Raw genomic sequence first — 25,645 nt, 5'->3', positions numbered from 1 at the left:
CATCCAGTGCTGTTCACGCGCGCTTCACCCATCTACAATATTTAATGATGAAATATACAGTTTTTAAATAATTTTATTTTGAAATGTATTATATCACAAATACAAGGCTGAAAACATTTGTGTTCTAAATAAAATTAAAAAAAACGCACAACTTGACTTTGCCTCATTCATGTTTTTTTTTCCTCCAATGAAGGTCGGCTCAGGCGGATGAACAAAAATGAAACAAAAACAAATTAGTTTATTTACCTGAAAGGCTCAGAGTTTGTAATTAAAGTCTTGAGTTGTATGTGGTTATGATGGTGGAAGTTTGTTGTTTACTTGTGGCAAATAGCACCATGTGTTGATCATCTTTCGAGGGCCGTTTTCATTCAAAGTGGCTGAAACCCTGATGGGGGGAAAAAGGATCAATTAGGTTGGTAAGAAAAAGCAGTGCTCAACAAAATTAGTACACCCCAACTGATTTGTTAGAAAACCTCGAGTTTCGGAATATTGGATAGCAAATAGATGCTGGAAGCCGTTTGAGCATTTATTCAATATCCTTGATATCCAGCTTAAGGTCCATGTACTAGTACGCTTTTTGTCCTCACTCGTAGGACAACTATATATTACTAGTCAGGCAGATCCACACTAGTTGACAACTGCGTGCTACTCGTACTACGAGAAGCACTAAATGTTAACTAGCAGATTTTGTAATGTCACTTTTGGTACTAGGAGCATACAGTTGTCATCTAGTGCACATTTTTGCCTCCCTTGTAATGTACAGTACTTGTTCTACTAGCTCAAGGTCCATGTGCCAGTACACTGTGTCCTCACTAGTCAGACAATTCAGCATACTAGTCGGCCAAAAGTGGCAATAATAGTGGGGGGGAATTAAAAAAACCAAAACAAAAAAACAATCGTAAGACTCATTCTACTAGGCCACTGAATTGTCATACTAGTGAGGCCGAAAAGCATACATGGCGTAGTACATTAACCTGGATATCGAATAAATGCTCAAACGGCTTTCCCTTGGAAGTATTATTGTAGACATGATTTTATCTTTTGTTTTTTTTATTTAAAAGCATACCTTGATGAAATTCTCAAACTGAGGCCGCAACTCTTTCATGATGGTATCTGCTTTGTCAAGTGAAGCGCGTCTCCGTTGTGCTTCAAATTCCTTCAAGAAATCAACAAAACCAGCGGCATTTGTTGAGCAAAATTCCATTTTCAGCATATATGCTCCAAGATGAAGATGGATGCTACCTTCGTGTTGGAGAGGTGTTCTGGAGAGGTAATGTGATTCTGCACGGCCGCCGCCGATGTTGATACGAGGACCTGGCACGCTGCACAGTGCAACAATGACACCTTTGTCATGTGGTCGTTCTCTTGCAGAGCTGACCACAGATGAGAAATATGGTAGGTTAAGGCACTGATTCTCAATCACTTTGCTGCAGGAAATTATCCTCACTTAACTGGTCTGAAAATTCTGATTTATTTACTACAAATAATGTAGCTTAGTTCATCCATCGATGCTAGCTACGTATAGTGACAGACAGAACATTGAAAAGCTTAACCACGACATGGTAGAAGGCTAGTATTCAGGCCAGTAGTATTGATGAGCCTCGTGAATTTTGTTGAATAATTTAACTAGTTTATGTAACATGGGCGGCACGGTGGCCGACTGGTTAGAGCGTCAGCCTCACAGTTCAGAAGACCCGGGTTCAATCCCCGGCCCCGCCTGTGTGGAGTTTGCATGTTCTCCCCGTGCCTGCGTGGTTTTTCTCCGGGCACTCCGGTTTCCTGCCACATGCATTGATTGGAGACTCTAAATTGCCCGTAGGTCTGACTGTGAGTGCGAATGGTTGTTTGTTTGTATGTGCCCTGCGATTGGCTGGCAACCAGTTCGGGGTGTACCCCGCCTCCTGCCCGATGACAGCTGGGATAGGCTCCAGCACGCCCGCAACCCTAGTGAGGAGAAGCGGCTCAGAAAATGGATGGATGGATGGATGGATATGTAACATGGGTTCATGATTGTGTACATTCTAGATTCATGGAGTGGATTGACACTTTATGATCCTCTCCATTTTAACTGCTTTTTCAACATCTTGTGGAATCAATACACAATTACAAACCCCCTTTGGGGGTTTTAATTATTTGCCGATTTTCACTTTTTGTGCCAAGACTCGGTGCCTATTTCTTTGCTAATAGCAGTCTATTAATACCTTGAAGCCCACGATAATCGACGGCTCGGCTGCACTTCATACTCTTATACAGCATGACATCCTGCAAATAGAATTAGAAAATGAAAAACAGACACTTAAAGGGTGAGAACATTGACAGGTCACAATATTAATAACTTGACTACTTGCATCTACACATTGACTTGTTTGTCAGTTCTGGAGCATTTTTTAGAAATCAAATAATCTGTAAGCCATTTATTTTTAAGGGTAATGGTATAAGATTAATTATAATTAAATGTCTTGGATCATAGTTTGTAGTCTACTTATTTGTGGGATGAATTATTAATTGAAACCTTTTTAGAGGGGGGTGTCAAATGCAGTTGTTCACTATTTGCTGTGGAGCGAGGTACCAAATACGAAAAGTAGAGGGGCATCTCAATAAATTAGAATGAGAAAACTTCATGTATTTCTGTAGTTCAATTCAAAATGTCATATAGAGTCACTAAACAGACTAAACTATGATTTTGTCATTATTTTGATGATTTTATCTTACACTAATGAAAACCCACATTTTACCATCTCTAAGAAATTAATAGGTTACATAAGAAACAATCAAAATGATTTTAATATGGAAATGAGTTTTGAATTGGCCTTCTGAAAAGCATTTTCTTGTGTTGAATGAATGTGTAAAATATCTGACTTTCACTTTTGGAATTTGCAATGCTGAAATACGATGAACTATCCTTAAGTATTCTAATTTATTGAGAGGCACCTGTAACCTTGCACATAAAACAGTGTGATCGGCTCTTACCTGCAGGAAGGCTATGGACATATCATCATAAGTATTGTGCTGCTGGATGTGCTCCATGGTGTCCCAGTGAATTTTGCTTTCCAAGTGTTTCTTCAGCTCCTGCCCATTGCTCACTTCGATGTCACATAGGTCACAGTTGATTGTTATCCTACAAAAGACAATTCTGTAATATTATTTTGTAACACCACTGTGTCCCGTTGAAGGAATTTTAGATTAAAATATTAGACGTAAATATGTAGGTAGGTAGATATCTGTTTCCATAGGTAAATTAAGGAAGATGAGTGATCCAATCATAGCAAAGCTTATTTACATGTCACATATTAATGAGAAATCCAACCGTTTCAACTGCCATCCTTAAAAGACCAACAAGAACAGCTTAAAATATGGGCTCTGTGGAAACAATTTTTTTAGCCTCATATCATAAGTGCCAAAGCTGTTTTTAACTAACTGTCGCAATATCAAAAAATACCAACGTGCTTGCTAAAAATAGTTTTTTTTTTATGTCTGTGAAGATTCTCAGTCATCCATCCAGGTCATAGTAATCTGCAAAGTTTGAGGCAACTGTATTCTTCTTGTTAACTATCTTGTGTTTTTGTTTTGTTTTCTGAAAACGTTCAAAAATGACGTTTGCAATTATGCTATTAGGCTAAGGAGGTTTTACTTCTGTTTTATTGCTGTGTTCATACTCATGTAACAGCTGTTTTATTTAGTTGCTTTAAAATGATCATTTCCCAACATCTGTTAGCATTAAGTTAGCCAGCTTGAAGCAAGAACACTTTGTAGTAATTTGGAGAACTGTTAACTGAGAGTGTGCGCATGAGCAGAGCAGATCTGAATACCAATTGGAATGCTTCAATCCAGAAGAATGAATCCGATTTAAAAACGTGAAGATTTAACACTTCAATTTGGAGCTCAAATTAACATAATGAACAGGAGACACAATTTTGGTGAATGTGATTGAATTCTTTTTGAATGAATGTGATGGCCCCAGAGTCAAGAAAATCTGCAAATAAGCCGCATAGTTGCTTAAGTCACAAGGGTTAAAGTTGAGTTCTGAAAGTTCTGAACTTTCCGGTAATGACTGAATTAGTAAAGCTCTCCATGTAGTGGCTTCACACAATATAGAAACATTTGTGTTACTCACTGGTCCATTCGTACAGATTTTCTCATTTTTCTTTTTATCCTTTTTGCCAGTGCACTGGGCTCCGGTTCTGCAAAGCAGTAAAAAAACTAATAAAAACACATTATTAGAGTCACAGGTGAGCTGGAGCCTAACCCAGTTGACTACACCCAGGACTGGTCGCCCGTCAATCGCAGGTCACATACAGTGGGTACGGAAAGTATTCACACCCCCTTAAATTTTTCACTCTTTTTTTATATTGCAGCCATTTGCTAAGATATTTAAGTTAAATTTTTTCCACATTAATGTACACACAGCACCCCACATTGACAGAAAAAAAAACGGAATTGTTGAAATCTTTGCAGATTTATTTAAAAAGAAAAACTGAAATAGCACACAGCCATAAGTATTCAGACCCTTTGGCTCAGTATTTAGTAGAAGCACCCTTTTGAGCAAATACAGCCATGAGTCTTTTTGGGAATGATGCAACAAGATTTTCACACTTGGATTTGGGGATCATCTGCCATTCCTCTTTGCAGATCCTCTCGAGTTCTGTCAAGTTGGATGGTGAACGTTGGTGGGCAGCCATTTTCAGGTCTTTCCAGAGATGCTCAATTGGGTTTAAGTCAGGGCTCTGGCTGAGCCATTCAAAAACAGTCGGAGAGTTGTTCTGAACCCACTCCTTCGGTATTTTAGCTTTGTGCTTAGGGTCATTGTCATTTTTGAAGGTGAACCTTTGGCCCAGTCTGAGGTTCTGAGGTTAGGGTTAGAGAAATTACTACCAGCATTTTGTCTTTCTTCAATGGAGGATAAAAGAGTGGCTAGTTATAGTCAATATTTATACTTGTGTTTGTATTTTTATATCATAATGCAGCCCTATGGGGGGGGGGCACAAGCCAGTGCAAACTGTAGGCCGGTCCCAAGCCCGGATAAATGCAGAGGTATGCGTCAGGAAGGGCATCCGGCTTAAAACTTTGCCAAACAAATATGAGCGTTCATCCAAAGAATTCCAGACCGGATCGGTTGTGACCCGGGTTAACAACGCCCGCCACCGGCGCAGTCAACCTGCAGGGTGCCGTTGGAAATTCAGCTACTGTGGGTCGAAGTCGAAGAAGAGGAAAGCGGGTTCTTCGGCAGAAAGAGAAGAGGAAAGCACAGGGCCTAGAACTGAATGTGGGGACTTTGACAGGAAAATCTCAGGAGTTGGTTGACATGATGATTAGGAGAAAGGTTGATGATATATTGTGTGTCCAGGAGACCAGGGGGGATGGGGATGGATGGATGGATGGATGGATAGATGGATAGATGGATAGATGGATAGATAGATAGATAGATCTTTCTCCCATCGATCGATCTTTCTCCCATCGATCGATCTTTCTCCCATCTCCCGACTGCATCTCTGGAGCTCAGCCACAGTGATCTTTGGTTTCTTCTTTACCTCGCTCTTCTCCCCAGATTGCTCAGTTTGGCCGGACGACCAGCTCTAGGAAGGGTTCTGATCGTCCCAAACGTCTTCCATTTCAGGATTATGTAGGCTACTGTGCTCTTAGGAACCTTAAGTGCAACAGAAATATTTTTGTGACCTTGGCCAGATCTGTGCCTTGCCACAACTGTCTCTGAGCTCTTCAGGCAGTTCCTTTGACCTCATGATTCTCATTTACTCTGACATGCACTGTGAGCTGTAAGGTCTTACTTATATAGACAGGTGTGTGGCTTTCCTTTCAGTTTTTCTTTTTTAATAAATCAGCAAAAATTTCAACAATTATTTTTTTTTCTATCAATATGGGGTGCTGTGTGTACATTAATGAGTAAAGAAAATGAACTTAAATAATTATAACAAATAGCTCCAATATAACAAAAGAGTGAAAATTTTAAGGGGGTCTGAAAACTTCCCGTACCCACTTTATAGACAAACAACCATTTAAATTTACAGTATGGATGTTTTAAGTCTTCAATTAACCTGAGTTGGAGTATCTGGATAAAATTTAGGCGAGCATGGGGAGGACATGCAAACTCAGGACTGACGTGCTAACCAGCGGTCCACTGTACAGTACATATGTTAGGTACAGTCCAGTTGTCTTTAACTATTAAGTATAATACAATTATTATTCATTTGGCCCTTGATGTGATGAGGTACAAATGTTATAATTTATTTATTTATATATTTTTTTAATAAAAAAATACTTCAAACCATACAGCATGTTCTCTGGCAAATATAAAACTGACAAACATTACATACCAAAAAAATGTTTACCTTCTTTTACGGGCTCCTCGATTTCGAAGTCTTGCTGCAACGGGGGCGAGGATAATCTAACACGTGGGATCATCTGCGGAGGCGAATATGAGGCGGTTGTTTCAGAAAACCAATGTATTATCAACGATTAAATACTAAAAAAACAGAGCACGAAAAAAGCAAAGGCCGTGCTAGGTCAAAATGATCCACTCCAGTCCTGAAGGTGGCAGTAATGTGCAATATAAAGTTTAGCAACCTGCATCTGCTGGGTTTGGTGGGTTGCTGCCCCAGTGCAACCTGCGTGTATGGTCTTCTCCTTGATTTCATAGTCCCGCTGCAACGGGGGTGAGGATAATCGAACACGTGGGATCATCTGCAGAGGTAAAAATGAGGCGGTTGGTTCCAAGAATCTTTGTATTATCAACACTTCAATACAAAAACAAGGAGCACGAAAAAAACGCTAAAGCCATGCTAGGTCAAAATGGTCCACTCCAGTCCAATAGGTGGCAGTAACGCACATTATTAAGTGGATCAACCTGCGTCTGCTGGTTTTGGTGAGTTGCTGCCCCAGTGCAACCTGCTTGTACGGGCTCCTCCATTTCGTAGTCCCGCTGCAACATGGGCGAGGATAATCTAACACGTGGGACCATCTGCGGAGGTAAAAATGAGGCGGTTGGTTCAGAGAATCCTCATAATTCAAGATAGAAAACAGTGAGCAAGAAAAAAGGCTGTGCTAGGTCATAATGGTCCACTCCAGTCCTGTTGGTGGCAGTAATATGCATTATAAAGTAGATCCACCGATATTTGCTGATTTTGGTTGGTTGCTGCCCCAATGAGAGTGGAATGAAACCACAAAAATGTATCCCCGATTCACACATTTACTTTAAGTAAAATAATTGGGCCAAAGGTGAGCATTTTCCCTCAGAAGGTTTCACTGTAAGGTCCGTTTGAAATGATCAAGTGTTTTGGGTTTTCATAGTTTGTGGTAAATTTACAGTTTAAACAATTAGTATAGGGCTAAATACACTATATTGCCAAAAGTATTCGCTCACCTGCCTTGCCTCACATAGGATTTGAAGTGATATCCCATTCTAAATCCATATGGTTTAATATGATATTGGTCTATCCTTTGCAGCTATGACAGCTTCAACTCCTGTGGGATGGCTTTCAACAAGGTTTAGGAGTGAGTTTATGGGAATTTTTGCCCATTCTTCCAGGAGCGTATTTGTGAAATCAAACACTGGTGTTGGACGAGAAGGCCTGGCTCACTGTCTACTTGAAATCAACCCAAAGGTGTTCTATTAGTTTGAGGGCAGGACTCTGTGCAGGCCAGTCAAGTTCATCCATACCAAATTCTCTTATCCATGTCGTTATGGACCTTGCTTTCTGCACTGGTGCACAGACATGTTGAAACAGGAAGGGGTAATCCCCAAACTGTGTGACTGTCCAAAATCTCGTCGTATGCAGAAGCATTCAGAGTTCCTTTCACCGGGGCTCAGGGGCTAATATTTTGGACATTTCCAACTTTGTGGGACTCATTTGGAGATGGCCCGTTCCTGTTCCAACCTGACTGTGCATCAGTGCACAAATCAAAGTTCGTAACTTTATGGGTGAGAGAGTTTGATGTAGATGAACATGACTGGCCTGCACAATCCTGATCTCAACCGTATAAAACACTTTTGGATGAATGAGAGTAGAGACAGGCCTTCTCATCCAACATCAATGTGTAACCTCACAAATGCGCTTCTGGAAAAATTGTCATAAATTCCCATAAACACACTCCTAAACCTTGTGGAAAACCTTTCCAAAAGAGTTTAAAATTGCAGAGGGTGGGTCGATGTTATATTAAACCCTATGGATTAAGAATGGGATGTCACTTAAATTCCTATCTGATTGAAGGCAGGTGAGTGAATACCTTTGGCAATATAGTGTATTAATGCCTTTGGTGTTGGTGGATGAAAATCTAATGTCTTATAATATGTGACCACTTACCATGAGTGGTTTCCTTCATTTTATACGATTTTGTTTCTCCATTGGATGTTCATGATTTTGCCATGTCCCACAGATTGCTCTCCTAACTAGTGTGTGCAATGACTAAATTAGGTCAAAAACATTTTTATTTTTTTTATTTTTACAGTATTTAATTTTGTTATTTTGTATATTCATGTATATTCTATTTTCCTGAATACAGCCACAAAGGTAAATTTGTATACAGATTAATTTTCACCTTTTACACTGCTTAGTCAGTTTATCGTTTTCTTTATGGCATCAATCATGCCTCTACCTTTGAGAAAGAGTTTGGGTGTGAGCACAGACTTTGATGCGGTGGCCTCGTGTTCTAACGTTTTAAGTCAATGACAACGCAATAAATAAGTGATTTTTTGTTTTGCGTATTATATGATTGATTGAACATGTTTTTCAGGGTAGTGTTGTGTTGATGATGGTGCACAACGGTATATGATAGCAATAGAAGGTATTAAACGAACTTGACCAATGCAGTGTTTGGCAACTGAAGCAAGATGGTATTTTTTTCCAAATTTCTTGATAAGCAATCATTTTGGTGATGAGAGTATTCCGCCCGGGCGGCACGGTGGACAACTGGTTAGAGCGTCTGCCTCACAGTTCTGAGGACCCGGGTTCAATCCCCGGTCTCGCCTGTGTGGAGTTTGCATGTTCTCCCCGTGCCTGCGTGGGTTTTCTCCGGGCACTCCGGTTTCCTCCCACATCCCAAAAACATGCATTAATTGGAGACTCCAAATTGCCCGTAGGTGTGAATGTGAGTGCGAATGGTTGTTTGTTTGTATGTGCCCTGCGATTGGCTAGCAACCAGTTCAGGGTGTACCCCGCCTCCTGCCCGATACAGCTGGGACAGGGTCCAGCACGCCCGCGACCCTAGTGAGGAGAAGCGGCTCAGAAAATGGTTGGCTGGCTGAGTATTCCGCCCAACAGCGGCAATACGCAAGTCCCTAAAATTCCTGTCTATCCTATCATTATGAGGTAATTTCCCCTTTAAGAAATCCATTTGATGTTTTGAGAGAAATTACTACCAGTATTTTTTCTTTCCTCAATGGAGGCTAAAACAGTGGCTAGTTATAGTCAATATTTATACTTATTTTTGTATTTTTATATCATAATGCAGCCCTATGGGGGGGGGGCACAAGCCACTGCAAACTGTAGGCCGGTCCCAAGCCCGGATAAATGCAGATGGCTGCGTCAGAAAGGCCATCCGGTTTAAAACTTTGCCAAACAAATATGAGCGTTCATCCAAAGAATTCCATACCGGATCGGTCGTGGCCCAGGTTAACAACGTCCGCCACCGGCGCCGTCAAACTGCAGGGCGCCGGTGGAAATTCAGCTACTGTGGGTCGAAGTCAGAGAAGAGGTGAAAAGCGGGTTCTTCAGCAGAAAGAGAAGAGGAAAGCACAGAGCCTAGAACTGAATGTGGGGACTTTGAATGTTGGGACTATGACAGGAAAATCTCGGGACTTGGTTGACATGATGATTAGGGGAAAGGTTGATATTTTGTGTGTCCAGGAGACCAGGTGGAAAGGTCGTAAGGCTAGAAGTTTAGGGGCAGGGTTTAAATTATTTTACCATGGTGTAGATGGGAAGAGAAATTGAGTCGGGGTTATTTTAAAGGAAGAGTTAGCTAAGAATGTCTTGGGGGTGAAAAGAGGATCAGATCGAGTGATGAGGCTGAAACTTGAAATTGAGGTTGTTATATATCATGTGATTAGTGGCTATGCCCCACAGGTAGGATGTGACCGAGAGGTGAAAAAGAAATTCTGGAAGGAGTTAGACGAAGTAGTTCTGAGCATCCCAAACAGAAAGAGAGTCATGATTGGTGCAGATTGTAAATGGACATGTTAGTGAAGGAAATAGGGGTGATGAAGAAGTGATGGGTAAGTACGTCATCCAGGAAACGAACTTGGAGGGACAGATGGTGGTAGACTTTGCAACAAGGATGCAAATGGCTGTAGTGAACACTTTTTTCCAGAAGAGGCAGGAACAAAAGGTGACCTACAAGAGCGGAGGTAGAAGCATGCAAGTGGATTGCATCTTGTGCAGACGATGTAATCTGAAGGAGGTTACCGACTGTAAGGTAGTGTTAGGGGAGAGTGTGGCTAGACAGCATAGGATGGTGGTGTGTAAGATGATTCTGGTGGTGGGGAGGAAGATTAGGAAGACAAAGGCAGAGCAGAGAACCATGTGTTGGAAGCTGAGAGAGGACGAGTGTTGTGCAGCTTTTCGGTAAGAGGTGAGACAGGCTCTCGGTGGACAGGAGGAGCTTCCAGAAGACTGGACCACTGCAGCCAAGGTGATCAGAGAGGCAGGCAGGAGAGTACTGGGTGTATCTTCTGGGAGGAAAGGAGAGAAGGAGACTAGGGTGGAACCTCACACTACAGGAAATCATGCAAGGAAAAAGGTTAGCTAAGAAGAAGTGGGACACTGAGAGGGCCGAGGAGAGGCGAAAGGAATACATTGAGATGCGACATAGGGAAAAGGGCAAACAAGAGGCATATGATGACATGTATGCCAAGTTGGACAATAAAGAAGGAGAAACGGATCTATACAGGTTGGCCAGACAGATGGATAGAGATGGGAAGGATGTGCAGCAGGTTAGGGTGATTAAGGATAGCGATGGAAATATGTTGACTGGTGCCAGTAGTGTGCTAGATAGATGGAAAGAATACTTTGAGGATTTGATGAATGAGGAAAATGAGAGAGAAGGGAGAGTAGAAGAGGCAAGTGTGGTGGACCAGGAATTAAAGAGGATGAAAACTGGAAAGGCAGTTGGTCCTGATGACATTCCTGTGGAGGTATGGAAGCATCTAGGAGACGTGGCTGTGGAGTTTTTGACCAGCTTGTTCAATAGAATTCTAGCGTGTGAGAAGATGCCTGAGGAATGGAGGAGAAGTGTGCTGGTGCCCATTTTTAAGAATAAGGGTGATGTGCAGAGCTGTGGGAACTATAGAGCAATACAGTTCATGAGCCAAACAATGAAGTTATGGGAAAGAGTAGTGAAGGCTAGACTAAGGTATTTGCGAGCAACAGTATGGTTTCATGCCTAGAAAGAGTACCACAGATGCCTTATTTGCCTTGAGGATGTTGATGGAAAAGTACAGAGAAGATCAGAAGGTGCTACATTGTGTCTTTGTAGATCTAGAGCAAGCCTATAACAGAGTACCAGAGAGGAACTGAGGTACTGAATGTGGAAGTCTGGAGTGGCAGAGAAGTATGTTAGAATAATACAGGACATGTACGAGGGCACCAAAACAGTGGTGAGGTGTGCTGTAGGTGTGACAGACGAATTTAAGGTGGAGGTGGGACTGCATCAGGGATCGGCCCTGAGCCCCTTCCTGTTTGCAGTGGTAATGGGATAGGCTGACAGATGAGGTTAGACTGGAATCCCCGTGGACCATGATGTTTGCCGATGACATTCTGATCTGCAGGTGGAGGAACAGTTAGAAAGATGGAGGGCATGCACTGGAAAGCAGAGGAATGAAGAAGTAAAACAGAATATATGTGCATGAATGAGAGGGGTGGTGGGGGAAGAGTGAGGCTACAGGGAGAAGATATAGCAAGTGTGGATGACTTTAAATACTTGGGGTCAACCGTCCAGAGCAATGGTGAGCGTGGTCAGGAAGTGAAGAAACAGGTCTAAGCAGGTTGGAACGAGTGGAGGAAGGTGTCAGGTGTGTTATGTGACAGAACAGTCTCTGCTAGGATGAAGGGCAAAGTTTATAAAACAGTGGTGAGGCCAGCCATGGTGTACGGATTAGAGACAGTGGCACTGGAGAGAAAACAGGAAGCAGAGCTGGAGGTGGCGGAAATGAAGATGTTGAGGTTTGCTCTCGGAGTGACCAGGTTGGGTAAAATGATAAATGAGCTCATCAGAGGGTCAGCCAAGGATCGATGTTTTGGTGACAAAGTTATACAGAGCAGATTTCGATGGTTTGGACACATTCAGAGGAGAAATAGTGACTATATTGGTAGAAGGATGATGAAGCTTGAGCTGCCAGGCAAGAGAGCTAGAGGAAGACAAAAGAGAAGATTGATGGATGTCATGAGGGAAGACATGAGGGCAGTTGGTGTTCGAGAGTAGGATGCAGGAGATAGGCTTACATGGAAAAGGGTGGCGCACTGTGGCGACCCCTAAAGGGACAAGCCGGAAGGAGAAGAAGAAGAAGTTTGTATTTTTATATCATGTTTATAGTTGGATGTTGTCAAGCTTAACATTTTCACTCTGTCTCAGTTAGACATCAGAACCTTTCAGAACCTTGAAATACATTGTTGAAACAGTACAAAGTCAGTTTGTTAACTGAATCATGTTGCTTAAGTGAAGGTCCACCATGTGGTCATAAAATGCTAACATTAACCAAAAATGTTCACCCTGTCATTGTCCATTATCGATATGAACACTAGATACGCCAATGAGCTGTAGCCGCCCAGCTAACCGACGTGCCAGACATGATGGGGACGCCGTAGTTCACATTGCTTAAGTCGTAATTTGTTCACTTCTCATCTGATTTGCACGAGGATTACGGTTTTGTCACTGCCAAAGCGTATGCTATCAATGCATATTTGGAAAAAAAAGTAACCCAAAAATAAAATTTGCATGTGAAAAGGACTCACAGTGTACGGCATGTGCGGGATTTAACAGTTACCTGGCCCTGTGAGAAAAAGGAATAATTTGTTGGGCCATCCTCAGCAGCAGCAACTAAAATCAAGTGTTTAAGATAACTGGCAATGAGTCTTTCACATTTCTCTGGTGATATTTTGGCCCACTCTTCCTTACAGAATTGTTTCAATTCAGCAAAAATTAAAGGTTTTCAAGCATGAACGGCATTTTTAAGGTCAAGCGACTGCATTTCAATCGGATTTAAGTCTGGACTTTGACAAGGCTGCGCCAAAACCTTCATTTTGTTTTTGTAAGCCATTCAGAAGTTCATTTGCTGGTGTGTTTTGATCATTATCCTGCTGCAGAACCCAAGTGCGCTTCAGCTTGAGGTCACAAACTGATGGCTGAACATTCTCCTTCAGGATTTTCTGTTCAAGAGTATAGTTGTCCAGGGCCTGCAGGAGAAAAGCAGCCCAAGACCATTACACTACCACCACCATGTTTGACTGTTGGTATGACGTTCTTTTTCTGAAATGCTGGGATACATTTAGGCCAGAGGTAATGAGACGCACACCTTCCAAAAAGCTCAACTTTCATCTCATCAATCCATATAATAATCTCCCCAAAGTCTTGGAAATCAGTCAGATGTTTTTTGTTTTGTTTTTTTTTTTGCAAAAGTAAGATGAGCCTTAATGTTCTTTTTGGTCAGCAGTGGTTTTAGCCTTGGAACTCTGCCATGGATGCCATTTTTACCCAGTCTCTTCATTATTATTGTGTCATACAAGTTGTCGTGAGTTCCTCGGTGGCCTCTTGGATGAGTCATTGCTATTCTCTTTGGGTAATTTTTGTAGGCCGGCCACTCCTGGGAAGGTTCAACACTGGTCCATGTTTTCTCCATGTGGGGATAATGTCTCTCCCTATGGTACGCTGGAATCCTAAAGCTTTAGAAATGTCTTTTGTAACCCTTTCTAGAATGATAGATGCCAATTACTTTATTTCTCGACTGTTCTGGAATTTTTTAGATCGTGTTATTTTGTTGCAGCTTTTTTAGATCTTTTGTCCGACTTGATTTTCTTGGGACAGATTCTGTTTAAGGGATTTTTTTTGTTTTTTTTACTTGAACAGGCCTGGAGGTAATCAGGCTTGGGTGTGATCAGTGAAAACTTTCCAAAAATTGTGATCAACCACAATTAATTAATGATTTAACAAGGAGGGGTAATTACTTTTTCACACACGTCCAGGTAACTTAGAATGTTTTGTTTTGTTTTTTTAATGAATGAAATCACCATTTTAAAAACAGCATTTTAAGTTCACTTGGGCTGTATTTGTCTGATATTTACATTTGTTTGATGAGCTTAAACATTATATTGGAGAAACAATACAAACAAAAATATAAGAATTTGAGAAGCGGAGCAATAGTTTTTCACGGCACTGCATCTATGTTGTCCATCCTGTCAGCAAGCTCAAAAATGTTTCTGCTAACCTTCTCTCAGAAGGAATTAAGGAATTCATTTGTAACAATATGAAGTTCGATGGAAAAGCAAACTTTTTTGGGGGAAAATGAAGACTCAAACCTTATGGTGATATTGACTCATTACCAAGGATCTGGTCCCTATCGTTGACGTACCGTGCGTCTGTATTCAGGCCTGGTCATCTCCTCTTCTCCGTTGGTCCTCTCTTCTTCAAAAGAGACAGAATACTGTTGACTAGATGAGCAGTCAACACGCCTCTCAGGGGTGAAAGATCTACGAGTAGATCCATAACCCAGAGGCTCCATCGATTTCATGTTCGGGCTGTACGCCAGTCCCTCAGATAGCTGACAAGGACCCGGACTATCAACGCAGCTCTCGCTGGGTCTGCTCTCTGGGCTGAAGTCATGTATGTCTAATGGTTGCCCCAACTGCCACGGAGGGTTGGCACGGCAGGTTCTGTCCGGAGACAAACGCTGCCACTCGAGGTTGTCATCCTGCTCAGGCGGGGCATCGCAGTCTGTGTCCCATAAACTGTCATTGTCTTCCAATTCAGGTGGATCAAAGTGCTCGTAAAGTTCATCCCTGAAGGCAGCAGAGGGAGGATGGATGACTGTTAGTGTGTGCTACATGGCATTTTCTGTCATCCCAACAGTAATTCAGCTATTGACTGCAATTTTGGAGAAACACATTGCGGTTGTGGCATTTATATTAATTTATATTAACACAGAGCCTTGAGTTACAGCTGAAAAAAACTTGAGTTTTTCGCAATACGAGCAGTCGTTTGAATGATTCTTTGCTTTGAATTGCGAGCAAACATTTGAGATATGAGCGCTGTATGGTGGCAGTTAACTCACGTCTCAACAAGCAGCAGTTTGTAAAATGCCAGATAGTGAACAATTGTTTAAAAAAAGAGGCTTCAAGGTGTTGTCATATTATATAATCATTTTATTCAGTATTGCTTGCTTAAAACCAGATGAGGCCTCAAGTAACCTGGCCATTTGTATAACCCCTTGTGAAATATGCTTGCAGGTGTGTGCTTGTGTAACTTGTTTACAGGATGGCGAGTAAATCGCGGAAAGTGCCAGTCAACATTTGAGGAAGAGAAATAACTCATCACTCCCTTAGATGGCGCAATCAACAGGAACTAGGTAAGGGGGAGGCAGCAGAGCAAGATGAAAGGGAGTCAAGTGAGGCCCAAGAGCTGTCGGACGATGTGGCACTCCCGCACTTGTACTGTTATCTACAAATTATGAGGGCTGCGAGGTAAAGGTGCTTTTTGTCTTCATCTGCAGCGTGGGCACGAGGTCTGTTTCAGTGAGAGAGAAACAGCCCTGAATTCTGTTACTCTGTACTCTTACTGAACTCCTGAGATAAAAGACGGAACAAATTGCAATCTTGTGTGAGTTTCTTTATTGGTGACCTTTTCTGAGAAAACGAACATGCAATGGTGGGTTTGGCAAAGGTTTATTAATTTGGGCCTCGGGCCCATGGTAACAGGCAATTGGCGCAAACTCTCCAACAGTGTTTATTGCCACTCCCAGTTGAACTTTGCTGACAGTAAAACGAAGAGAATTACATGTTGTTTAAACAACAACATAGCTTTGCCTAAATAAAGTCTGTTTAGCTTAATGCTAACAAACAATGGAAAACACGATATTAATGCTAACAAACAATGGAAAACACGATATTAATGCTAACAAACAATGGAAAACACGATAGATGGGTTGACAAACAGCATCGGCGTTGCGGTGTGGTGTTCTAACAGATATTTGAACACAAATGGTGGAGCAACTCATGTAGACCGATAATATAACAATACTCAGATATATTCTTTAGCCTTTGTGAAAAATTACTAATATTACAGCAGATTACTGGGTCAGTTGTGGAACACTTCTTCGTGTGTGTTTCTATGGCTATTCTAGTGCTCCCAGGTGGCCAAGGCACACCTACCAGAAGGAGCGGCACAATGTCCATTGAATTGAAGCAAAAAATGTGGCAAAACCTTTTAAACTTTAAACAGGTTTTTCTCTCTCGCTCTCGTACACTGCAGACGCTTTTTTACTCGCTCTGCTTGCATTTTTTCTTGCTGATAAGCTTGTTTTTCTTCTAAAAAAAATTAGAAGCAGCGACTCCTGGATATTTTTAAACCTGTGGGACTGTACTTTTTTTTTGTAGATACAGTTGTTGCTATATTCCAATATTTTCTGATACCCTCTCACCATTACGTGAGCGTGGCCTCTAATTAGCACAAGCCTGCTATTAGCAATAAGACCAGAAATCAAGATGTCTCCCTTTTCCACTGAGGACTCTCACGGACTGCTGCAGAGGATGTCAATCCCGGAAACAAAAGTCCACCGTCTTGAAGTGTATGTGGATGTGAATGGACAGTCGTGGAATGAAACCACTCTATTGATGTCCAAAATGGTGAGCAGAAGTGTGATAACAGACAGCCACTTATCTCAACAAAGAGGGCAGATGTAGACTGTGGAAAGGGTAATGGACTATCCAGCAGTTCTCCCTGGAATTTACTGGGAGCAAAGCCCAAAGATATGGGACAACATCTAAAAGGGAGGACACAACACCAGCAGATTACCGAGGAATCCGGATGGCCTGCGTTGCGAGCTGCTTCAACCCTGAGTGAGCGGCCGTGGACGGTCGCTACAGTGAAGGGCAAGAAAAAAAGGACGCGAGTCAATGCAAAACATTGACATCAGACTTACAAAAAGATTTGAGCCACTTTTACAAGACCCTGGCCAAGAATGCTCATCCCCCACCACCCCTGAAAGGTATGAAACGAAATCCTACAAGAAAAAAGTACTGTGTTTTACCAATGACATGGTGTCTGATATCTCTAAAAAAAAATCCTGGAGATCACTAATCAGCAACCAACTGTGAAATATGCATATATTCTCAAGCAGCAATCAGAGGTACTGAAGCGATATTTCATTGATCACCTAACAAAAGTGGAATGTTTGGATGCTGAGGTTTTATTAGTGGACCTCTCCCACTTCATTGACAATTTCTGCATTTTTTGGGAGCGCAGACATCTTTACGAGGCAGGTTTCTGTCTAAATAGACAAGGGCTTAAGTCATTGGCTGCCAACATGTTTTACTGTGTACGTCATTCAGCGCCCCAAAAAGAAAACACTGGCCTTGATGACACGGCTGAAGGACAAAAAGATGCAGTTGTTCCCAAACAATCGGAGGAACAGGAGATAAGGCGACACGAGGCACAATCAGCGTCATCCAAATAATTGGAGGAGAGAATGACAAATTAGATGAGCCAACACGTTAAATCTCCCACACCCCTCCCTGCCCCGTTTAACCAAAGCCCAACGCAAAACTCACTCTCTACTAGCCTAAATTCTCTGCTAGGTGTGACGGACAGGATGAAGACCTTTGTCAATATTGGAATCCAACGCACACCACGCCAAGATCTTCCTCCCATCCCCCCTCGCTTGAAACCACCGTCCACTAAGATGAGAAGGGCCCCTCCTCCACCCATGAAGAACCTTATCTGCGAATCTGACTGATATCTGCAGGGTCTTTTCCAGAATAAGTCAGACCCCTATGGAGATCAGGCATTTTTGATCCCTGTAATTACAAGGGACAGAAAGATGGTCAAAGAAATATGGTACAAAAAAAGTAGAAACACAAACTATCAAACCATTCTCTCCAGTTATCTTTGCGAGACTAGCTCTTTTCAATATCAGGTCACTGGGTAATAAATCAATGTTGATTAATGACATCATTACAACCTATGATCTGGACTTTATTACTAAATTAAACGTGGTTAACAGAAAGTAGCTGTAATACTATTTTAAATGAGGCAACACCAGAAAATAAAAATTTTATGAACAAGTGTCGAATAGGGGAAAAAGGGGGTGGTATTGCTGTTATTTTTAAGTCATTATTTCAGTGTAAAGAAATTATACTGGGTGATTTTAGCTCTTTTAAATATCTCTTTTTTAGTTAAAGGTGACCTAAAGGTTATTGTTTTAATAATTTATAGGCCTCCAAGATACAATGGAAAATTTATGGAGGACTTTTCAGTACTGCTGTCAGTTATTTGTACGGACCACAACTATTTTGTCGGGAGACTTTAACACTCATGTTCATAATAACATGAAAACCAAATCTAAAGAACTCTCTGCTATACCAGACACATTTGATCGCTCTCAACATATTAAGAGTCCAACCCACACTCAAGGTCACATCTTAGACCTGGTCATCTCTAAGGATGTTGAAATTCTATCCATTGACATTAAGGATACGGCTATTTCTGACCATTTTTGTGTATTCTTTGAATTACAGACTATTCCAAAAGTTCAGACCAATCAGCAGATAAATGCTATATATTTTCTTGTTATTTTAGTGAAAAAATACAATCCATCAAGTTAAATATTAGCACAAATCAGCAAAATGATAAAATGATACTACATCTGAAGCCACCCAGGAAAAACTTTATTACCAGTCAGAATTTGATACAGTTGACCAAAAAACTGTAGAGAAAACGGTTCAGTAACTGAAACCATCAACGAGCTGACTTGACTCCATACCATTTGACTTTTTCAAAACTATAGCGAAGTCTGTGCTAGCTAACTGAGATAATTGTTTTTGGCAATAAAGAAAAGAGGACTGCTGTTAGTAAATACCTGGAGTCAGTCGCTTTAAAAACCAAAGACCAAGTCCAAAACCTTGGTGTTCTGATAGATTCCGACCTGACTTTCAACAGTCATATGAAATCAATTACTAAAACTGCCTTCTACGAACATATCCAGAGTGAAGGCTTGCATGTGTCAAGCACACCAGGAGAAGCTCATCCATGCTTTTATCTCAAGTAGACTTGACTATTGTAATGGTCTTCTGACTGGACTCCCTAAAAAGAGCATTAAACAGCTGCAGCTCATTCAGAATGCTGCAGCTCGGGTTCTGACCAGAACAAAGAGGTCATAGCATATTACTCCAATTCTGAAATCTTTACACTGGCTTCCAGTCAGCTTTAAAATAGATTTTCAAGTTCTGCTCCTGCTCTATAAATCACAACGGTTTAGGTTCTGAATACATGAACAAATGCTAATGGGATATAAAACCAGTATGGCTCTGAGATCGACAGACTTAGGTCAAATAGTGGAGTCCAAAGCAAACATGGTGAGGCAGCATTCAGCTATTATGCTGCACACAAATGGAATAAGTTGCCAAAAGAAGTGACGTCAGCCCCAGGTTAAAGTGTTTTCCCCCCATGCCTTTTCGAGCATTTACACTTTTAAATGATATTTCTTGCACTTTACGCTGTTTTAATTGTATTTTTCTCTTTGTTTTAAATGTTTATAAGTAGTTTTTTCTTTGTTTGTAAATGCTTTTAATCATGTAGGATGTCAATCCTGGAAACGAAAATCCACCGTCTTGACGTGTATGTGGATGTAAATGGACAGTCGTGGAATGAAACCACTCTACTGATGTCTACTTTGCTTCCATGTTTTTTTTTTTTTTTTTAATAATCTTGGATGTGTTTTTAGAGAGTTTGTAAGATAATTTGTGTTGGAAATGCCCAAAACGTTGTTTTTCAAGCTATTCTAGTTGGTCTGTTCCGCCTGGCATTTGAGATGGTCGGATTTATCATTATGTGAGATGTAAAGGAGCATTGCTTTGATTGGCTTGCTCATCTTCCCCAATGTAAATATGGAAAACAGCTTGGCTCTAATTGGTCCATATCATGGCGTCTGCCAGACAGCAATGCTGTTTCCTTCAATGCCTAGTTCAAACTCGGGTCCCTTGCAAGAGTTAGATCCTGGAGGTTATTTATACACACTGAACGCGTATTCGCTTCATTTGCGGCACATTCAGGGGGTTGCGAGAGGGTGCAGTGAGTGGCCACGGCTCGCCGAACGCGAGCGTGCCAACGACCCCACCTTGGTCCTCTTCAGCGGGCCTTCGTGCTGTGAGCAGCACTCTCACCAGAGGACCCGCTGAAGACGACCGAGTTAGGAGAAGCATATCAATGTGGCGCAAATGAAGCGAATGTCATCGAATCAGTCCTGTGTTCTTCCATCACAGTCTGGTTTGGTGCTGCTACAAAAACGGACAATCAAAACTGCTAAAAAGATTGTCGGTACCCCTCTACCCACCCTTTAGGACTTGAACGCTAAGACAAGAGCGTGCAAAATCCTCCCTGACCCTGTCACCGGCTCTTCCAGCTCCTTCCCTCAGGTAGGCGCTACCGATCAATGCAAACTAGAACTAGCAGACATTCCAACAGCTTCTTCCCTCTTGCAATCACTTCTTAAACAGCTAATGTACAATTCCATTTTAATATGCTGCCAATTTTTTTTGTCTTGAGTTTGTTGTCACATTTCTGTCGAGCCAATTATATATTACTCGTGCACTCACTGTAGTAGTCTCGCCACGCTGCACTTTTTGCATATCTGTTGTTGACCAATACTGGCCACTCATGCCAGAGTAGCATCTTCCCCATTTGCACACTGAGTGAGGAGTATCTGCAACATTTGTACAATCAACGTTGTCCCAGATTATCGCACTACTAGTCACTCTAAACTGCACAAATTCCTTGAAGTCTCGGCGCCCTTTGCAAAATGGTCATTGCACTGGACTATTGCTATATTAGTCATTTAAACTGCTCTAAGTGCTAGAGGACTCTGTGCATCTTTTTGCACAATTCTCCCAAAAAAATGTTTTCAATAAAATAAATAAATGTATACCAGCATTACCAGATAACTAGCAACCCTTTACTGCTCAGTGACTGTTTTTGTCAAGGTCTTTATGTCTCAACAGTGCTCTCTGTCAATTGACTGTCTGTTGTCGTACTAGAGCGGCTCCAACTACCGGAGACAGATTCCTTGTGTGTTTTTTGGACATACTTGGCAAATAAAGATGATTCTGATTCTGAAGTGGAAAGCCAATCACACCACCATAAATTTGCCTCGATCAGGTGCTCCTTGCAAGATTTCTGACAGAAGAGTGCTAAGAATAATCAGAAGAGTTGTTCAAGAGCTAAGGACCACCTGTGGAGAGCTTCAAAAACACCTGGAATTAGCAGGTACTGTTGTCACAAGGAAAACAGTGAGTAATGTAGCATGCACGCTCACCACGTAAGACCCCATTGCTGAAAAAAAAAAAATACATGTCAAAGTTCGTTTAAAGTTTCCTGAACAACATTTGGACAAGCCAGTTAAATACCGGGAGAATATAGTCTGGTCTGATGACAGCAAAATTTAACTCTTTAGATGCCATAATGCACACCAAGTTTGGAGGAGAAATGGCATTGCACATCACCCTAAAAACACCAAACCAACAGTGAAGTTCGGAGGTGGGAACATGATGGTGTGGGGCTGCGTTTCAGCAAATGGTACTGGTAAACTTCACATTACTGAAGGAAGGATGAATGGGCAAATATACCGAGACATTCCTGACAAACATCTGCTGCCATCTACGAGGATGATGAAAATGAAACGAGGGTACACATTTCAGCATGATAATGATCCACAACATACTGCCAAGGAAACTGTCAGTTGGTGTCAAGAAAAAAAAAACAAAGCTCCTAGAATGGCCCAGCCAATCACCTGACTTTAATCCAATCGAACATTTATGGAAAGAACTGAAACTCAAGGTCCATAAAAGAAGCCCACGGAACCTTCAAGACTTGAAGATTGCTTATGTGGAGGCGTCTTGAAGCTGTCATTGCAAACAGAGGCTTTTGTACAAAGTATTAAATAAATACCAGCTGGCGTGTTCAATACTTTTTCCCTGTGTCACTTCACACAACTTAATTTCTGATTTTATTTGTTCTACTTTCTTTGAATGTATGGATTACTTGGGTTGTTCCCAACAGCTGGTGAAATTTTCATGTCAATATCCATCCATCCATTTTCTGAGCCGCTTCTCCTCACTAGGGTTGCGGGCGTGCTGGAGCCTATCCCAGCTATCATCGGGCAGGAGGCGGGGTACATCCTGAACTGGTTGCCAGCCAATCGCAGGGCACATACAAACAAACAACCATTCGCACTCAGTTACACCTACGGGCAATTTAGAGTCTCCAATTAATGCATGTTTTTGGGATGTGGTCGGAAACCGGAGTGCCCGGAGAAAACTCACGCAGGCACAGGGAGAACATCCAAACTCCACACAGGCGAGGCCGGGGATTGAAACCGGGTCCTCAGAACTGTGAGGCTGACGCTCTAACCAGTCGGCCACCGTGCCGCCATGTCAATATCACCTTTGGAAATATATTTAATGAGAAAAATGGTGATGTGATACTTATTTCAGTTGCTGTATATACTTAAAGGGAAGATGAGAAGGATAGGTTGAAATATGCATCTGTCATGAACAAAAAAATGCTTTATTTTGATATATAAATTACCATAGTCATCAAACAAAATTACACTGAATGAGTCAAATGTTTGTCACTTTTTCGCTTTCAAATCTGCCACCCTAAACGACAACGTTGCCTCTTCCGGTTTGACGCATGATGTTAGCAGATGACAGGAAGTTGCTTTGTTTTCTAGTAGGATAGAAAAGAGAGTTCAGCAAAGAGAGTAGTTGTTGTCCAGATGTTGTTAAGATGCCGAAACGTTGTGTGGCTGCAGGATGTTCCAATGTGACTGCAGAGAGCGTTAGCCTGTTTAAATTTCCAAAAGACTCCCAACTTAAGCGGAAATGGACGAGACAAGTCCAGACAATGCGGGACAAGTGGGAGCCCACAGCCTACTAGGTGCTGTGCAGTGCACATTTAATTCAGGACTGCTTCGAAACGGTACCTGCACTCTAAGAATCCCTTGGATTTAGCGTACAGCACAAGAGGAAGCTCAAAAAAGATGCAGTACCATAAGTTTTCAAGTAACAGTGAAAATGTAAATTCATTTCAATGTGGAAAGGTAATTTTAGATACTAGTGTTTGAGGTTACAAGCGTGGTCACGGAACGAATTCAACTTGTATCTCAAGGCACCACTATACTCAATAATGTCACTAAATAAACAACGAAACACAGTGGCACCTTAATTTCTGAGTGCAATGTGTGACCAGCCGGCACGGTGGACGACTGGTTAGCACATCTGCCTCAGAGTTCTGGGAACCAGGGTTCAAATCCCGCCCCTGCCTGTGTGGAGTTTGCATGTTCTCCCCGTGCCTGGGTGGGTTTTCTCCGGGCACTCTGGTTTCCGACCACATCCCAAAAACATGCGTGGTAGGTTGATTGGAGACTCTAAATTGCCCGTAGGTGTGAATGTGAGTGCGAATGGTTGTTTGTTTCTATGTGCCCTGCGATTGGCTGGCGACCGGTTCAGGGTGTACCCTGCCCCCCGCCTGAAGATAGCTGGGATAGGCTCCAGCAGCCCGCGACCCTAGTGAGGATAAGCGGTAAAGAAAATGGATGAATGGATGGAATTTGTGACCAAGCTTGAAACTCATTTTACTCATATCCATTCATCCATTTTCTATACCGTTTATCCTCATTAGGGTTGCAGGTGTGCTGGAGCCTATCCCATCTAACTGTGGGTGAGAGGCAGGGTACACCCTGAATGGTCAGCAGCCAATTGCAGGACACATATAGGCAAACAATATTGGTCAAATTGCAATTTTGTATGACTTTAAGGGCATTCGACTTCAGAGGTGTTACCAGACATTTGTGTTGGTATTAAAAAAAATGTGTGGACTTACCTTTCTTCACTGCTTTGCTCCTGTGATTCATCTTCAGGATTTTCCTGATCAATTGGTTTGAATGAATTCTTCCATTTACAACGAGGCTGTTGGGCTAACGGGTCAAACAAAATGAGAAGATATTTTCTTTACTCAGTGGATATTTCTTTATTGTGTGTAGCTAAGTGAACACCTTACTGTACACCTTAAAAAAATTATCTGTAAAATACAACTGGAAAATATGACTGCTTTCTGATAAAATTATGACTTCTCTCTAAAATACACATCTTTTTTCTGAAAAATACTTTTCTTTATTCCCGTAATACTGTGTTACGATTCCAATCTCGAAAATATATGACGTTATATCTAAAAAAATATGATTTATCCTCAAAAATATACAACTTTATTCTTGTTGTATTATCCCTTTTATTCTCTAAAATACACCTTTTGATTTTCTCAAAAATATGCCACATTTGATCTAAAAAAAAAAACTTTATTCTTCTATTACAATCTTAATCTGGAAAACAACTGTATCCCGAAAATGTTTAACTATTCTGACAAAATTAGGATTTAAATCTTTAAAATGTATCACTTTTTCTTCTCATAAAATGACTTTGATCTCAAACACAAAATTATACCATTTTATTCTTGCAATATTACGACTTAAACTTTTTATCTTGAAAATGCTCAAATTGTTTTGCTCAAAAATACACTACTTTTTTTTTTTTTTAACAAAGAGATGCTTTCTATTTGTTTCTTTTCAGTTTAGCCACGAACTTTGTACTTCACAAAGAATTTAAGAGGTGAGAACACATTTCCACATTTTTGTCATATGCTGATACCAAAACAAATGTTTAACTGTTGCTCATCACTATTAGTCCATTTAATCTGTTAATGTGAGGAATATAAGTGTTACTAGCTTTTCTCTTTTTGTTCTTTTAAGGTTTACCTGGCCGAGTCTGAGCTCCCTTTCCCCCCGTCGCCTGAGCAGATGTGCTGCTACTCTTGGGCTCGGCTGCGCCTCTCATTGGAACGTGAATCATTCTTTCTTTAAAGCCTCCAGGTATTCTGACAAGTAATACATTTCAAAAATATAAAAGTAACATGCCTCAATAATGGCCCAAATATAGGTAAAATACGGTTGTCGTTATATAAGCGCCTAGCACAACTCGTATCAAGCTAGTAGCAAAGCTTTTGGCTTTAGCCACAAAGCTCCAAAATGTACACACAAGAACAAAAACCCTAAAGTGGTTTAGTTATGTTAAACAAATGGACATGCTAAGGGTGATGTAGTTGCCCGAACAAAACATGCGCCAACACACTATTAATCGAGTACAAAATTACCTGCTGCTAGGTTGTTGTTGTTGTTCACTGAACCGACCGACTCGAAGAATCCCCTTGACTGCTGACTGTGAAGTGTTCATATTAGGAATATTCTGGTAGGGATTCATGGTTTAATTGGCTATTTTACATTAGATACAAACAGACGTCTGAGTGCAAAGCAGACTGCAATAAAGGAAGTGCCCTCTCCCACTCCATGTATCCACTAAACAACCAGCGGGTGGTGCTGCTGTAT

The 25,645-nt window shown here is 41.4% G+C and overlaps 1 protein-coding gene across 2 annotated transcripts; it reads right to left on the bottom strand.

Annotated features, from left to right (window-relative positions):
- Positions 1-55: 55 nt before the first annotated feature.
- Positions 56-25,645, bottom strand: LOC133489386 (uncharacterized). 2 transcript variants are annotated; one of them, XM_061798410.1, is made up of 13 exons: positions 25,414-25,645; positions 25,019-25,137; positions 24,091-24,184; positions 14,573-14,999; positions 6,842-6,973; positions 6,580-6,696; positions 6,345-6,417; positions 4,115-4,181; positions 2,971-3,118; positions 2,202-2,262; positions 1,243-1,373; positions 1,067-1,156; positions 56-385 (listed from the first exon to the last, which is right to left on the bottom strand). In XM_061798410.1, exons 1-13 carry the CDS (start codon positions 25,518-25,520, stop codon positions 365-367), a joined length of 1,587 nt encoding a protein of 528 aa, XP_061654394.1. In that variant the 5' UTR covers positions 25,521-25,645; the 3' UTR covers positions 56-364. The 2 variants fall into 2 exon arrangements, with proteins under 2 accessions (XP_061654394.1, XP_061654395.1); XM_061798411.1 differs by having other exon boundaries at positions 6,860-6,973; positions 25,414-25,644.

Source organism: Phyllopteryx taeniolatus, chromosome 14 (assembly GCF_024500385.1).
Source record: "Phyllopteryx taeniolatus isolate TA_2022b chromosome 14, UOR_Ptae_1.2, whole genome shotgun sequence".
Classification (NCBI taxonomy): domain Eukaryota; kingdom Metazoa; phylum Chordata; class Actinopteri; order Syngnathiformes; family Syngnathidae; genus Phyllopteryx; species Phyllopteryx taeniolatus.
The sequence above is the reverse complement of the archived record's forward strand: the minus strand, read 5'-3'. Positions and strand labels throughout refer to the sequence as shown.

Bases quoted from the DNA above. Each gene is read 5' to 3' on its own strand.
- LOC133489386 (XM_061798410.1), bottom strand. From the start codon at position 25,520: ATGAATCCCTACCAGAATATTCCTAATATGAACACTTCACAGTCAGCA. The intron at 6,418-6,579 runs GTTGCTAAACTT...TCGCCTCCGCAG, and splicing joins ACCAAACCCAGCAGATGCAG to ATGATCCCACGTGTTAGATT. The intron at 3,119-4,114 runs GTGAGTAACACA...TGTCTTTTGTAG, and splicing joins AAATCTGTACGAATGGACCA to GATAACAATCAACTGTGACC.